Source organism: Myiozetetes cayanensis, unplaced genomic scaffold (assembly GCF_022539395.1).
Source record: "Myiozetetes cayanensis isolate MyiCay16 unplaced genomic scaffold, myiCay2020 scf27, whole genome shotgun sequence".
Lineage (NCBI taxonomy): Eukaryota > Metazoa > Chordata > Aves > Passeriformes > Tyrannidae > Myiozetetes > Myiozetetes cayanensis.
This window is the reverse complement of record NW_026087488.1, coordinates 2,146,019-2,162,425: the sequence shown is the minus strand read 5'-3', so window position 1 is coordinate 2,162,425 and position 16,407 is coordinate 2,146,019. Positions and strand designations below refer to the sequence as shown.

At 43.1% G+C, this 16,407-nt stretch overlaps 1 protein-coding gene across 9 annotated transcripts in view; it reads right to left on the bottom strand.

The window, feature by feature from the left end:
• Positions 1-16,407, bottom strand: part of BCAS3 (BCAS3 microtubule associated cell migration factor) — a 302,017-nt gene that overhangs the window by 253,772 nt on the left and 31,838 nt on the right. For all 9 annotated transcript variants that reach the window (XR_007629761.1, XM_050321864.1, XM_050321866.1 and 6 more), the window contains exons 8-11: positions 15,771-15,878; positions 14,289-14,365; positions 5,985-6,061; positions 4,223-4,306 (exon numbers count right to left, since the gene is read on the bottom strand). Coding sequence is in view for 8 of the 9 variants with exons in the window: in XM_050321864.1 (XP_050177821.1) it covers positions 4,223-4,306; positions 5,985-6,061; positions 14,289-14,365; positions 15,771-15,878 (346 nt within the window). In the remaining variant the exon portion in view is untranslated. The remainder of the gene's footprint in view (positions 1-4,222; positions 4,307-5,984; positions 6,062-14,288; positions 14,366-15,770; positions 15,879-16,407) is intronic.

The window sequence follows — 16,407 nt, the reverse complement described above, 5'->3', positions numbered from 1 at the left end:
ATCCTGCCATTTGTTTCTGATTATTTTCTTTTTATGCCCAGCGACGGCGGAGGGGAATGGAAGGAGCCGGAGCGGTGGCGAGGGCAGAGGGATGAGAACAGTGACAGAAAGCAGGGCCTGAGGGGTGGGGGACAGACCCAGAATGGCCCCGGTGCCACCACGGGGATGGGGCCCAAGTGCCCTCCCAAAAACTGAGCAGGCAGGTTCGGGGCCAGCACTTCAAACGCCACAACACGATCAGTTTACAGTTTGTCCAGCGGGAAGGAGAAATCAGGAAGTGCTACACAGCGAAGTGGAAAGGCCAAAAAAACTCTAATTGAACTATTTTAGAAAATATCTTTAATATTTCTACACCCTGAGATGACAGGGTGCCAAGTATAAATTTATAGCTCTCTAGGTAAACAAAAAAACCCAAAAACACTAATGTGCTTATGGAGCCCAACGAATTCCTGCCCCGAGGAACAGGAATCCTGAGGAGCTGTGGGTGTGCAGGGATGAGCCCATCAGCCCAGGAATATCAGTGGGAAGCCATTCCAGCACTTACTGCCCCGTGCTGTCCTGCAGATTTGCCAAAGTTCCCGGGTAATCTTTAACCTTTCCCATGCCATATCAGCTGTCCCCCCATCCATTAGGACTAATGACCCTGCTCTCACATAAGCTGTGAGTCCTCATTAAGGAGTTATCAGGTAACAAGAGAAAACAGATGCAGCCTTTGCTAAATCACTTTACCACTCCAGGATTAAAAGATAGGGAGAAAGAATCAGCCAAAGGAGTTATGAGGTGAGAAGGACTTGGTTTATAATTTGCTGCGAGACGTGTGACAGACCAAATACATTTTAAATGAAATAGGTTAAAGTTTGCACTGCCCCAGCTCCTCCTGTCACTGGTGGGAACCTGCCAGGGAAGTTTGCTTATAAATAAAATTAAAATCCTTGATCCAGCTCCTTTTGTAAGCAGTGATGCACACACATTATTTATAAGCTCACATGTACCCTATCTACTTAAAAATAAGACTGTTCACATTCATTTCAATCTAAAGAAATACATATATTTAATTAAAATAAATGTATGCACTCATATTCTATTTAATTGAAGAATAACTACAACTTTAATTAGATGAAAAGAATTAAAATGCACCATTCAGTGCTTTTTAGGCTCTTCTGTTCCAACAAAGGCCTTGCATCCTTTTAGTGACAACACAATATATTGTTCCTGTTTCTCATAATAAACACGTTTTATATGATTTATTTGTTGTCAAATCAAAAATCTACAGAAAGCAGGAAGATATCAAAGAGATCTGCCTTGGGTGTCAACACAGCTGAGCCTCACAGTCAGTGTGAACGAAAGTGAACACTCAATCAGCTACAGATTCAAGTTCAAACTAAGTGTTTGTGGAAATATTTGAGCTTTGCAAAGAAGTTTCCCTTTCCTGCTCTTGCCCCACGTTCTGAAAAGAGGTAAAAACAAGGAATAGAACTGTTAGAGAATTCCTCTTAAACAGAGAGTGTAACTGCTGGGGGTACCTGAGGAAGGGCTGTGGGAGCCCCACGTGAACACAGAGAGCTGGGACACGCTGGGACTGAAATTCTCCTCAACAAGACATGGGGAAAGAGAAACAAGAATGTCTTTTCCCAATTCCCCTTCCTTGCTGCACCCAAAATGGATGAATATGGATAATTAGAAGCAAAAAAATTATTCCACATTCAGATGGCTCTCTCAAACCAAGCACCTGAGCATTCTCCCATCAGCAACACCTTTAATAAGGTAAATAAAACCAGGTAATAATGGAGTCTGTTCTGAAAATTAATCTGCTTCCATCCTACCCCATCCAGCAGGGGTGAAAAGAGACTTTATCCCATAAGGAACAGTATTTTCATTTTTCCAAATATATCAGTTTCTACCCTTGATAATAATTGACCTAAATGGGAACCTTGAGACATTTTCTATTTCCAGAAGTTTTCTGCTTGGTCAAATGATAGAAGTTCTCAGAGCTTTTAGAAGGTGAACAGCCAGAAAACCACCAAAGTGTGGCCCATCAGAGATAGAGCTGGGAAAGATGTGTGTGCTTTCCTGCAGCAGCAGCAAGCTGTGCTCCTGCCAGATGCATTTAAGGAGAAACAGCAAAAAGCTCAATTTTAAAAATAAAATCCTTCTAGAAATCACATAGGAGGATGAGACAAAGGAATTCTTCAAAGTGTCACCTGAAAAACAAGAGCTCTGGCACCAGTAACAACCCACCCCAACGGGACCACAGTTTTCACCTTGGCACTGCCAGCTAAGAGGGACCTTCTGACTTGATTAGGGAGGAGATTCCTTTGCTGCATCAAGTGCAGGGACTCAGCAGGACCTCCCAGTGAGGACAAACCCGCTGTCACCACCAGGGAAAACCATTAAAGTCAATATTCTGTGCTGCCACCGAGCCCTTCTCGAGAGCATCTCAAAGGCAATTCCCCCAGGTGGCTCTGCTGAAACCCCTCCTTGATGGTGAGGCAGTGAGATGGACAAAGAGCAGCAGATATCTGCCAGCAGGTCAGTGCTGCAGTTCTCACAGATGAAAACTTGCTGGATAACAAGCCAAGGCTCAGGGAAATCGCTGATAAATTAAACATTTCGGATTCACGGTTGCGTTATTTGCGGGTAACAAATTAATACACTGAGGCTGAGACAGACTCAAGAGCCAAAGGGTGCAAATATTTAAAATGGTATCAGTATTAATCTTGTCTCTTCCAGCACCAGTGAGGAGCACAAGGCGTGTGCTGAGCAAACACCAAGCGGTGCAGACGCTGCCCTGGGGATTATCCCTTTTCCTGACTCTCACTGTGAGTTTATCTCTGGACAGAGGCGAACAATCTTTTCTTTCCTATGATCATAAACACATTTTATCTTCACAGTATCTACTCACATGATGCAATAGCACTACTTCAGTGTGATAAATTCAGCTTAACATCGGAATTTCTGGATTATGCTCCCTGGCTAGTGCTGCTCAGCAGGGAAGGCCATCGGCTGCAGGGATCTGTTTGGAGGATTTTACCACATCTGATCCAAACTGTGGCTGATCACATTAAGCCAGTCAGTTCTTCAGACTTATCTCTGCTATGAAAAAGATGTTCACGATACTGAGATTGAAGGAGTTTTGGGGAGATTTCCCCACACACCTTTTTTTTTAAATTTTTTTTAACTCTGCTGATGGTGAAAGCAGACAGAGATCCAGCAAATCACAGCAGGAGAGGAGCAATTCCAGTTCCCCTCAACTATGTAACAAACTGTGATTTTTCTCCTCCTCCAGCCACGCTGGGATTGTGAGGGAATATGTTTGTTTTTATGTTTTGTTTTTACATGAGCTGGCCTGCCCTGTGTCTCTCTTTGCGGCTTCTTCTAAGTGTTGTTTTCTCCAGTGACACTGAGCCTTCTGTCCTGTGCTGTCATTTCAGTCCTATTATTAGGTTTGTTTTGTTGTGCCTATCAGAAATGAAAAGGCTGGTGGTTGCAAGGAAAGCTTGTAATCAGCGCCCAGTTCACCAGGCAGTGCCAAAACTCACCCTGTGTGTGTCTGTGTGTGAGAAAAACAAAGCACTTGGCAAAGTGCTGGGGCTGGGGGGGAACAGTAACACAAAAGTTGTGCATACTCTGTCCTGTTTTAGAGTTTTCCAAGCCATGGTTCTTTGGGTGCCCTGAAACCCCAGATATTTCTCTGAAAAAGGAGGATATTGTAACATTCGAACCAAGAGAACGAGGCAACGGGACCGATATGTAAACAGTCATTAATAAGCTCTAACCTTCAAAGAAGGTAATTAATTAGCTCCAGGACTGCACTGTCATCCTTCAGAGAGATTAAAAAGCACAGTTGTGAGCGTGATGGAGTCCAAGAAGCATCAAGTACTCGTAAAGTCACTTTTCACAATGCTAAAAGACTAATAATTCCAAACGCTGATTAACTTGCACCATTTTGAGCAGCCATTACACAAACCCATTTCACTACGACTTTCCCCTAATATGAGGAGCTCTTTGCAAGAAATACAACTCCTAAAAATCAGTTCAGGACCGGGAACACTTTGTGGGATACTCTGAGATTGGCAGGGTGGGGAGCACGGGGATGGCGCTGATGCTTGCAGGGCTCTCCCCTTGGGGAAGGGAGGGGGTGATGACACACAGCCCAATTCAGCAGGGAAACCTAATAATTATGTTCCACGATAACCTCTCCCAGAGCAGATGATGGACTCACTTTGGCAGCACTAATGACTGTGGCAGTGTAAGACTGGATGTTGTCTCCACAGGCTCCACCACGGGATTGATGGCATCGGATCAGCTACGAGAAGAAAAGACAGCAACCAAGTAACTACTATTAAACTACACAAACCCATAAGCCATTACCAGAGCTCTTATTTATCATGTACAGTGGTGTGTTGTTTTTTTTTTTTCCTTCCCTACAAATAGCAGAAAGCCCTGCTGAGACACTTAACCCCTTTTTATAATCTTCTGGGTGCCACCCAGACTGTCGCGTCCCCCGCTCCAGTTTTCAATTACCAGATGAGCAGTCACTAAGAATTCATAAACTTTGAAATGGTGGGATTTTTGGTCTGGCAGCGATACCACAAATAAATTTAAATAAATATAATCAAAAGCTTTAGCCCTGTGTACGTAACATTAAATATCAGACGTTCTAAGAATCCGAGGCTTTTCTCCCTCCTCTTTGTGAGCAAAGAGATGACAAAGGGGAAAGAGCTGCTTTTAAACTTTACATTTAATAGATTAAAGGAAATGTACACGGGGTTTGCTTTATATTGCCTCGCTGCAAAATTAATAAATCAAAACAAGGCTCTTGTACCTGCCATCCCCCTACACAAGGTTTTGCCTTTGAACCCTGACTCCCAGGAGAATCTGTGCTTCTGACTCAATAAAATGATAAAAAACTAGAGGTATTTGCTGCTTGCACACAGAACACGTTGCCTGTTTGACTGTTTGAGCTAAAGAAAATGAAAAATCGCTGCAAGATGGATTTGTTTCTACAGGCTTTTCTGCCTTTAAGTATCTAAATAAAAACAGTTAAACTAGGGAGAAAGGGGAAGCCCACAGGGAATTTACCTGGGAACACACAAACCATTTAAATTCCCTCTGTGGTGCAATTCTTTTGCTGATCAGTGACTTACATTTTGTCAGCAAAATGCGACTTTTTAAATCCCAGGCTGACTGGTTAAGTTTTACAGCACCAGGCAGGCGTGGAATGAAGGGAAAGGCAGGCCTGGATTTGGGAAGGAAATCGGTTGTGCTGGGAGAGGTGTAACAGCAAAGGCATTTCTCAAGTCTGCCTCTGATAATTCCTGCCTCAGCTCTAGAAACAGCTACTCCACTCACAGGTGGAAGGGAGAAAAAACATCTGCTTTGAAATAAAAAAAAAAAAAAGGTTTTAGAAGCCGAATTTAGACTTTTTAAACACTTGGAGCTTTAAATACACGCTCACGCCTCTGGCCCAGGGCTGGGTAAAAGGAGTGATCATTTCTTTGTCTCTAGAAACAAGAACAAAATTATTTCAACATTTTCTTTTTTTTCCTGAAGCTTAACATTTTCAACAGAATTGTTCCAAAGTGGGCATTTTGATGTCATTTTCTAACCCACAGAGTGCCTTGCTGTGTTGTTTCCCACAAACTCACTGGTTCTTTCCAGGTTCAGCCCCCCAAAACAGAATTTAGGAACTGTTTTGCCTGCCTTCAGAAGTGCCTATAACTAAGTGTTTTAAACTGTTAAAGCACAAGAGGGAGTGATTATTGAGTCACCTCACTGAAAACATTACACGTGCCCAGTAAATATATGATATATAAAAATACCTATTAGATCTGTCATTTTAATGCAACTCCTCCTAAAGAGCTCCTTTTTCACGCACTTTTTTCCTGAGACTTTTTCTTTCCATTTTCCCCCCTTTATAAACAACAACAAAAAAATCTAGAATGAAATCCAGAAGTATCTTTTGCAATTAAACCTTTCCTTACCTTATTTTCTGCATAAGCAAGCCAACGGCTTCCAAGGGCAATAGGATTCATGTTTGGCCCTGGACAAGGGTAGCAGCCTGCAAAGTTGGAAAAGGGAACATGAAGAAATATCTTAATGGCTCCTCACAAAGAATTTTATTTATTGCCAAGAAAACAAAAAAAGCCTAAACAAACCTCTTCTGTTTGCTAATATCACTCAGTGGATGCTTGCATTTTTGTTCCTCGAGATAAGGCTGTGGTTAGCTGAGCTATTCTGAGCATTTAATTATGTGTAAATAATAATTTCTCCCTATGCTTGCATTTTTAGTGCCATTTTGATACAGCGGGGTGAGGGGATATTGATGTCTGACCCAACTGGTTCTGCACCTTCACATTTTAATCCACTGGCACTTTATTCTAAGGGTGAACAGTTTGCTCACTTCAAGCTCTTCTAGATTTTTGTTGCATGAGAGGGTGAATTGTGCTTTTGGTTTTAATAATTCTATACAGAAGGCCTCAGCCTCTCAAAATGCTTTTGGTTTTGATTTTACCAATTCTATATACAAGACTTCAGCCTCTCACTGTACTTTTGCACACACTTAGCTTTACACAGTGAGGGAATTCGTAATTCATTTAAAAATCAGCGGCCACCTTTCCATTTTTCAGCTGCTTTCCATTACCTGTACATTGTCATTAAAAACAGATACATACACAGATAAAGATCAGTATGTGAAAATAGCTGTGAATGAAATTATGGCAAGGCTCAAAATAAATCAGGCCCATGTTAAACGGCATTTAATACATAAAGTTTAAAAAATACATTTTTAGTGAAATTTTGTAAATAAATATTTTTATAAATAAAAAATTTAAAACTAATTTATATTATAAAACCCACATTTTTACACTAAAAATAAGGGGGAGAGAAAATGAGGGAAAGGAGCCTATCAAGCAAATGGTTAATGTCAGTTTTCAACAGTCAATTTAGTAATCTGAATTGTCTCACGGATTGCCCAAGAATCACCATATTTAAAATCTTATCGACATGTGTGTGTGATTCAGAGGAGCCCTGGGCAGCTGGTCCTGTGTCACATTTGAGGGAGCGCTGGGATCAGGGAGAAAACAGCATTTTAGGAGAACACACATAACACACAACTGCAGTTTATTCCATAAAACCCTAAAAAAAAAAAATAAAAAAAAAAAAATTAAAAATAAACCGGACACAGCCAGCTGAGCTTTTATTGCCCCCAAATCTCCTGTATTGGGCTCTGCCACCGCTCTGCCAACCACAGGGAGAAAAGGCAGATTGACCTTTGTAAATACTCCTGAATCTGTGAACAGGACCCCCCAAAAAAAAGCCCAGAGCATTTACTGAGGAGAACACTTTTATGGGTGGAATGGCTTCATTTCCAAGCGCTGGCAGAGGCTGTGGGAGGGCGTCAGAACAAGTTTAAACCCACATTTGCCAACACTCTCAGCTCAGGCCCCGTGAGGATAAAACAGCTCTGGAGTTCATTGCTCAGAGCAGGAGGGCACTGCAAAATTCAGAACATCCCAGTAAGTGATTTCGAAGGAGAGAAGCAGCGATTCACCCACTCCAACCCACTTTAGGCCGGGAAAGCAAAAGCAAAGCGGAGCATTTTGCGAGGCCTTATCAGCGCCCCCACCTCAGGAAGGAAAAGGCATTCTGAGGAGACGATGCCACAATTGTTACTGCCTTCCAGAAGTGCATAAAATGTGGGCAGCCAGAGCCTCTTAAGGAACAAAGCAAGCCAAAAAAAAAAAAAAAAAGGTTGTAAATACAACCCTGGGTTGTAAACACAAGTGGGTTCTTCCGATGACATTATAGATCGGGGCCGGGGAGGTTTTAATGCCTCGGTAGCTCTGGTCTGGGTCAGTAGAGGCATTCAGGTCCCCCACATCTTTTTGTCTGCCTTTTTACGGATAAAACACAGCATGAAGAGCTGCCAGGTGATAATCCTCCTCGTGTAAATCTCTGCAGTGACTTTACAACCAGGGACCTGCATTTCCCAAACGCTGGAAGCGCCTCGTGATGTCCCCATGGGAGAAAACTAAAGGAGTCTCAGCAATTCAACAACTCACAGCAAAAAGTGAGCCTTGCTTGGAAAAAGGAGCTGTTCTCAAATACTTCAGTGAACTGAAGTAAATGAAGAACTGCAAAAAAGCACCCTTCAAATCAAAAATGGATCATATAATAGAAGAGTTACTTGGGAAAGCTGGGACTGCCCTCCCCAAACCCGCTGGTGGTGGTTTGTTCCATGAACTGGGCTCAGTCAATCAGACTCCACACACACAAATCAGCCAGTTCTAAGAATAAACAGAGGTCAACAATTCAGCTCGGTCCTAAACTCTACTCTGCAGCACGAAAAACAGCGTAAAAAAAAGAGCTATTTCCTCCCTTTCTTTTCTTTGCAAGTCTCTGCATTTCAGAGAGAGCAAGCACAGGGGATAAACAAAGGGTTATACTTGATGGGAAGGAAAAGCAAACTGTTTTTCTGCTTTCCAAAAAAACAGCTGGAGTCAGCAGAACATCATCTCCAAGGCAGAGGAAAAGACAGACATGGCGTGACCCACCGAGCTGGGCCACCCAACCCTCACCAGCCTCGCTCTCTTAAAGATTAACTTCTATTTCTACAGAACAGCAGAGGAAAAGGCCATTCCAAGCAGCAACAGCAGCAACTTCAGCCTGTTTACAAGAGGAATGAGCGTAATGAGAGTGCAGAACTAACTGTCAAGGAGACCAAAGTTTCCAAAGTTTAATGACAGCATGGAGGGGTCATCCAAGAAGGGATTGCTGAGGGAAAGTCCTTCCAAAAGTGCAGTAAACCAAGCAAGCACAGTTTCTTAGTTTCTTTTCTTTTTTTTTTTTTTTTAATAGCAGAGTTATAAAATGATAACCTGAAATAGGACTATTATGATTAACTGTATTCAAAGATGCTTTTAGCACCTTTGTTGCTCTCCTGATTTTATATATTTGGGTTTTACTGAGAATGCAGGAATGTTACAAGTTACTTACAGTTCTCCAAAGAGCTACAGAAATGTTTGCTTGGTGAGTAAGCAAAGAGAAGGTACATTTATTTTATATTATTATTACTCTGGTGCTAATTATGAAAATCCCTGCCACCCTTTGGAAATTCATATCCATAAACCAGATGGCATCTCTCAGGTGCGATGACCACGACACTGGGATGGGACAGTCAGCAAACACCAGGAATGCTGGGGAAGGCAGACTCCAAAAGGAGTAACTCATTTCAACCGAAATTATTTGCCTTTCATCATCCAAGGGACTTGCTGGATATCACTAAAAAAATCAGTGAAGCAGTGACATTGGGTATTTTTAAATAAACAGCTCCAAGAACCCGCTGAAGCTGTGCTGCTTCTCTAATAATCAATGTGTAACTCCTGCCTAGGCCTTACAAAACACACAGCACTCCACAGGAATGGAATTACAGAGCTACATCCTCGAGTCCTGCCCTCCAGAGAGCAGATCCATCAGGCAGAGAGCACAGAGAGGGAATATACAACAAATAGCTGTTACACTGATACTGTTGTAGCAAAAGCATTGTTTATTCCAAGGAAAACAAATCATAAAAGTTGTTTTATCTAATAGTTTTTTGTTGTTTTGGTTTGGTTTTTTTTTTAAGCAAACCAATTTTTTTTGTTTGTTTATAAACTGTATAAAGTAATATTGTTTATAAATTCCTCTGGGTCCCTCCTAGATGAAAGGCCCTGTGTAAATGTTATTACTCTCACGATGTCACACACTTTCCAAAACTCTTCCATTGTTCTTGTACTTCCTCCTGTTCAAGCATCACCCATAAAATGGGTGGGAGAACGAGATGAGCTTTAAGGTCCCTTCCAACCCAACCCATTCCATGATTTTGTGCTATCCTGGAGCAGAAGAACTGAATTCCCTCACACAAGATTGTGGAAGTACTACAGATTTTTTTTTTTAAATTATTATTATTATTAGCATTATTACAATTATTAGCATTATTATTGCTATTATTATTATTGCTACTATAACTATTTTCACTACAGAGATATTTTTGCTACTCCCCTGTGCTCTCTATCAGGGCAGTTTTAAGCATGTGGACTCTGATGATCCCACTGTGTCCCTTCCAGCTCAGGATATTCTAGGATTTCACTGTTACTCCAAAGGTCCAAGACCAACCCCAGAGCTTTTACCAAAAATACCTCTGCCCTTTAATGTTCATTAGGCCTAGCTGTTTAATTTAGCACAAATGTGTCTGATTTCAGGACAATGTTTAATCTCAGGTTCCCTTTTTTTTGCTCAGGGACTTGGGACAGTGATAAATAACAACCTTAGCACCGAGGCTGCTGTTTCTGGGCAGGACAATGTGAGCGAGATGGCTTTGTCTGGCCTTTAACATTAAGGATTCGGGTGCTTTAGATAAAAATAACTTGCACAGAAACAAACAGCACTTCCTGTTCTACGTGTAATTTTTACAACTGTCAAAGCCAGGAGATGTGACAGAGTCACATCTCGGGGACTCGATGCAGTTTTTGTGTTGTATTTCTATTTTCCTGCAACGTAGCAAAACCTCCTGTGAGCAACCAAGCCATTTGTTTCCCTAAATCTGCCCTATAAAAGCCCCTTCAGAAAGTATTCCAGCATCATCCTGGATCAGTGAGGCACCAGTTCCCACAGCCAGGAAGAAACCCTCGTATAAATAACGCCGTTAAAAAGCAAAAAGCGAGATCAAACCAACATTTCTGAGGGAAAGGACATAAAAATGCCATGGAGGGTGATGTGTTCATATATATGAGAGTGGATAAAGATAAAAAGTGCTTAAATTCACAGGGACATACTTGGCTCCTCTTCACTGATCAAGAAAATGCTGTGACTCAGGAGCTGATCCCCACCTGCCTCAAGGACTTTCGATCTCCCCCCCCAGCAGACACAGGAATCCTGGCAATGATTATCCCAAGTATTCTGTGTGGGATAACCAGGATAAATAGCACAGCTGAGGAGGGAGATGCACACTCAGAACTCCTTCAAGAATGTGACTCTTCAGCCATTAAACCTTCTCACAAGACACCCAGCGTTTTTTCACTTCAAAAGCAAAGAGCTCCAACTGCTCCCCGGGAGCCCGTCAGGAAAAGGAATTCCAACAGAAACGCCCCAAAAAGATGATTTGCAGACAAACTGAAGCCCCCCAGTCACTCCTCCTGGGTGAATGTCAGTGCAAACAGCAACACCAAGGCCAAATTAGAGCATCCAACACCCTCTGGTTTGGGGTTTTGCCTTTACTTTGAGAGGTGCAGGAGGGGGTGCATCCCAAGCCACGGAGTAACTGTTGGCCTGTGGGTGGGTGAGCCTTTGGAGACCTCCTGTGCAGCGAAACACTCGACTAAAACCTGGAAAATTACCTCTCAGGGCTCTAAGCTGTGCAGCATCAATAGAAATGTGGTGCCAGCTAATGGCTGCAATAACTGTCTCCATCCCTGGGGAATGATGGATGGAGAATTTATCAATAGGAGGAGTGGAAGGGCCAGAGAACCTGAGCAGGCTCTCGTTATCAGCCCCACAGATGATGCCACACGCATGATGTTATCTGGGCTCATCTTTACCCAGGGCCCAGGGGGTGGGAAGGATTATTCTTCACGGAGAAGAAAGTATCCATCAGGCCATATTCATAACCATCAGTGCTCACTCAGTAAGCAGTTTTGGAGATGGGCTGAGGGAGCACTGATGTAATAGAAATCAATGAAATTCAGCTTTTCTGCAGCTATTGTTTAGAGCAAAGTGGGGGGGGGAGGAAAGCCTGTACATCACTTTGGTTTCTGATGATGTGCACAGCTCAGAAAAGGCTCTGAAACGAACCACAATAAAACCCCTCATCACTAAAAAAAAAAAAAAAAATCTATTTTAAATCCACACCTTGACACTCACAACTAGGAAAGGAAACACTTTCTTATCATAAGCATCAAACGGGTTTCTTTTTTTGGTTTGGCCACGTGAGCACTTAAAACAGGGCAGGATGTGAAGGAACTGCTGGGCTTTATCCCCCCCTTGGAGCAAGGCCTTTCCTAGGGAAAAGGAGCTGGCTCCAAGCACAGGGATGGATGGAAGTTCCTGCCACAGGCTCTCTGCAGACTGATGATGCTCTGCCTTCCCTGAGCAGGCATTTAAAAAATCCCAACCCCTACCCCAGGGTAGATTATGGGATATCCTGGTCATTTTTCCACAATGGCTCCAGTATGTTTTCCCTCCACATTGAAGCACCTGCCTCAAATCCCCTGGCCCAGGCTGGAGCACCTGTACCCTGAGGTTTTGTTACAAAAGGCACAACTAAAACCTGCTGGCTCCCTGCCAGCCCAGTCAAATCAGCTCATTGCCATCTAATCCCATGCAGGGGAAAAAGAAAGGTTAGTACTATGTCAAATTTGCTCCAGAAAAACCAGGAAATGCAGGAGCTAAACATTCCAGCAGCAGCACGAACTTGCCCGTGTTCTGACATCCTGAATATTTTATGGTGTATTTATTGTAACAATATATTAAGCTACACATTCAACCACAAAAAAAACCAAACAAAAAACCAAAAACAGAGAGACAAACACTCCTCACGTGCGAGGCAGCTGCATTAGCATTTCTGAGGGACTTCAGAATTCCTGACACTGCTTTTAATTGTACCTTCTGCATCTGATTTCTGTGGACAGTCAACAAAAAGGACCAGAGCTGCTGCTGGGTGTTTGCCTTTGAGCTGCCTCAGGGAGGCTCCAAGGCTCCCACGCCACGGGGCTGATATGGATGGAAGATGTGATTTCCACATCACAACAAAACTGGCTTGAAAAATAATTTTTTTTTAATATTTTTGACCTTTTCTGACCAAAAGCAGTCAGACATCACAGCTGAGAACCCTCTTGGTGCTGAGAGATTCCCTGGGCAGGCAGTGACATTGTCACAGCCACGGCCCAGCTGAGGTGACCAGGGTGAGTCCAGGTGGGACACAGGCTGTCCTGAGGAGCAGGGATGCTCCAAAAACAGGAACAAAGAGTTTAAAAGGCCTTTTTTGGAGCTTCCTATTCAGGGATTTCTACCTTTTCAATTTAAACTGGCACTGTCTTGTAATAAATATAAAAAAAAAAAAAAAGGCAGCAAGAGAGAGCCCAGTTGTGGCCAGTTGGCTGCCTCCCAAAAATCCCTGCAGCTCATTTACATCCAATTCCAAGCCCAGCAGAGTAACTTAAGCCTTTAAAGATCCACTCTCAGGTGGAGGAGATTTCAGCACACGAAATGTGAAAGCCCAGACAAAAGCTCTGCTGCAGCCCCGGCGTGTCGGGGCACAGCACCCACCCTGGGAGCCCAGGGAGCTGCACAACCCTCAGCACAGCTCCCAGAAACCCAGTTATCCAGGGAAAAAGCACCTGGCTCTGCCCACTCACTGGGGACAGGCCACTGGCCAGCTGGGAGGCTCCAAAACACCCCCAAAATGAGGGTGTCAATCAAACTTGGGAGCCCAGAACCGCAACAGGGTTTGAGAAAATCTCGAGTTCCTCACACTGAAAATGCTGCACAGCTTGAGAAATACACTGTGATTTGTGGAGTTGGGGATTTTTCAACTCATTTGCTTGTTATTCCCAAGGTTTTACTTCATCCTCCTTAAGTTCCATAAAAATGCACTGCAAATCAAAGGCAGGGGAAGGAATAAGATTACCCTGTTCCTCAAAATACAGGTCAGTGAATTGGTGTTTAAAAACAACCAACCAAACAACACAACAAAGTAACTGGAACGAAAAAAGCACCAAAATTCTCAAAATACACATTTAACTGAGGGGTTTTTTTACTTTTGATCCAAAATAAAGCAAGGTTGGTACCCTAATTCTCATTCCATGAGGAGTAAGGAATAGATGGACACAAATAAAGTCTTTTCCCACTTAGTTCCTGTCACTGAACTCCAGCAGATTTCCAGGATCTTCCATCCATGGATAGGAAGAACCTGACACCTATTGGCAACTTTAATATTACTGCAGAAAGTTGCTTGCCTTCAGACTATCCCAAGAAAGAGCCTCTCCCAGTGAGATTTTCCTATAGATACACAGATAACACAGAGAGATCATTTATGACATTTCCAACTGTGACTGAAAAATTCATCCAGAAAAATTCAGGCTCTCCTTTGGAATAATAAAACTCAGACCTTTCCAAATAAATCATGAGCTGCTGGAGCTTTGGGGCCTGGTAAAGTAAGGACACATTAAAAAAAAATAAAACAAAGCCCAGAATAAGCAGTTTTCCCCCACTCCAGTCTGCAGCAGCAGCACTGACCCCGACGTGGTACGTACTGGTGACGAAGAACTTTTTGGTGAAGGTGCAGCTGTCAAAGGCAGCGATTTTCTCCTGCAGGACCACCACCAGGATCCTGCAAACACAGAGGGGGAACACGTGCCTCAGACACACTCAAAATGCATGGGCCTGAAGATTGGATAGCTCAGTGTCATTATTTCAAAAGGCTGCAGTGATGAAGGGGCCACGTCACCCACCCCTGGCAGTTGTGGAGGGTCCTCTCCCCTCCCGACCACACAGCCTTCCCTTCAGGAAGTACAACAGATCTGCTGCACAGCACATTTATGATCTGCCTCCTGCACTAAAAGCTCCATTAAAAACAAAGAATGGGATTGCAAAAAAACAAACAAAAAAACCAACCTGAATTACTTTCACTGACTCAAATAACAATCAAATCAACGACAGGCAGAACGGGAGCTAAATTTGAAATAATCCCATTGCCCATCTCACTGAGAATTTATTAAACCATTTCATTTACTAAGAGCAGGGCAGGGTTTAATACCAACAACATCAGCACACAAGGACAGTTGAGAGAAGCAGAATTTGTGTCAATAAGCAAAATTGAAGGTGTATGTTTATGTATCTGCTTGTACATGACACGCTTTTATTGTAAAATACCTGCTCATCACCTGAAGTAAAGAGCAAAATCCACATGTAAACTATGCAGGAAACACTTTGCTGCCTAAAAAAATAGAGGCCAAAGGTGCAAATGTGGAAGCTTTATAACCAGGATTCACCTTCTCCCACACTGAGAACCTCCCCAAACTGAGTTTTTAAACCCCTGTATGACAGGCTGGAACAAACCATGTCTTACTTATTTGTATTATCCACCTGCCTTGCTGAAGGACCATCAGCCAGATCCTCACCCAGGGATCCTGGGACTCCTCCTCTGCCTTAAAAACCACAATAATCTCAGTTTTGTGTGTCTGGCAGAGATGGGAATTTAAAATTAACTCAGCAAAAACTGAACTCCTGATCCCGTGGACACGAGGGAGGCTGTTTGGACTCCGGGATCCTCAGCCTGCAGAGCTGTTTGCTCTCTCTGTCCCAGCTGAGAGGTGCAGCTCTATTACTGGACTCACTGGAACACCATTCCCTGCAAACCACAGGCTGCACACCAGGAATGGTTTGTGCAGGAAGGTAAAGCCTGACAGAACAACAGGAGCACAGAGGAGAGGGACATAAACTCCTCAGTGCTCTTTAAACTCCCCACGATCCCATTTCTCCAGCTGTAGGTGGATGATCAAGGATTTCAACGATTCCTGCTCACCCTGAAAGGAGCTTAAATGATTTCAGATGCAAAATGGTCTGAGCTTCTTAAAAAAAAGCCATTGGGGAAGAGCGTTGTGAGATCCCAGCTGAAATATTCCCAGAGAAAGGCAGAACCAAAGGTGTGCTTACAGGAAGGGCAAAATAATTGTATTTATTATTGAAATTTTCCAGGCCCTAACACAGAAGCAACGCAGAGTAACCCTCCTTACCTCTTGTTGCAGTGGAGGTCATAAATGGGAGTTTTGAACTGGATGGACTTGACCATCTCTCCTGTTCTCAGGGAATACAGATCCACACAGCAGTAGGGGGGGCTGGTGCTGAAAGGAATGTAAAAAAAAAAAAAAAAAGAGATTTTAATGGAAATAGAAGTATTTTAAAAATTGGTTTTTAATTATTTCAGCCTTCTTTTATTGCTGAGCACGCTGAAGGAAAAATCACAGAATCCAAGCCCATCAAGTCCAACCCCTGACCCAAGGCTGGACTCGTAATTCCAGCACTCCAAGGAGAAATGCTGGAGAACAAAGGGGTCAACATGAGCCTTCTGCAAAGGGAAGGCCTGCTGAAAGCTGAATGATGATCTCCACGATGGGCACGAACCTTTATTGGGCAACCACTGATCAAACACATGATTTCCTTTGTTACAAGGAAGACTTTGGAACAGCAGCAAAACACAAGCCAGGAGATTTTAGACAACATTCCAGTTGAAAACTGCTCCAGAGAGTAACACTGTGCTACAGGGAGGAATTCCTTCCCCCCCAGGGCTTGGTTTGATAGCGACACCCAGAATTTCCATCACATCTCCGATGGCCTCGCGTTTGAGCCACACAGATCTTTTCAACTGCTTTG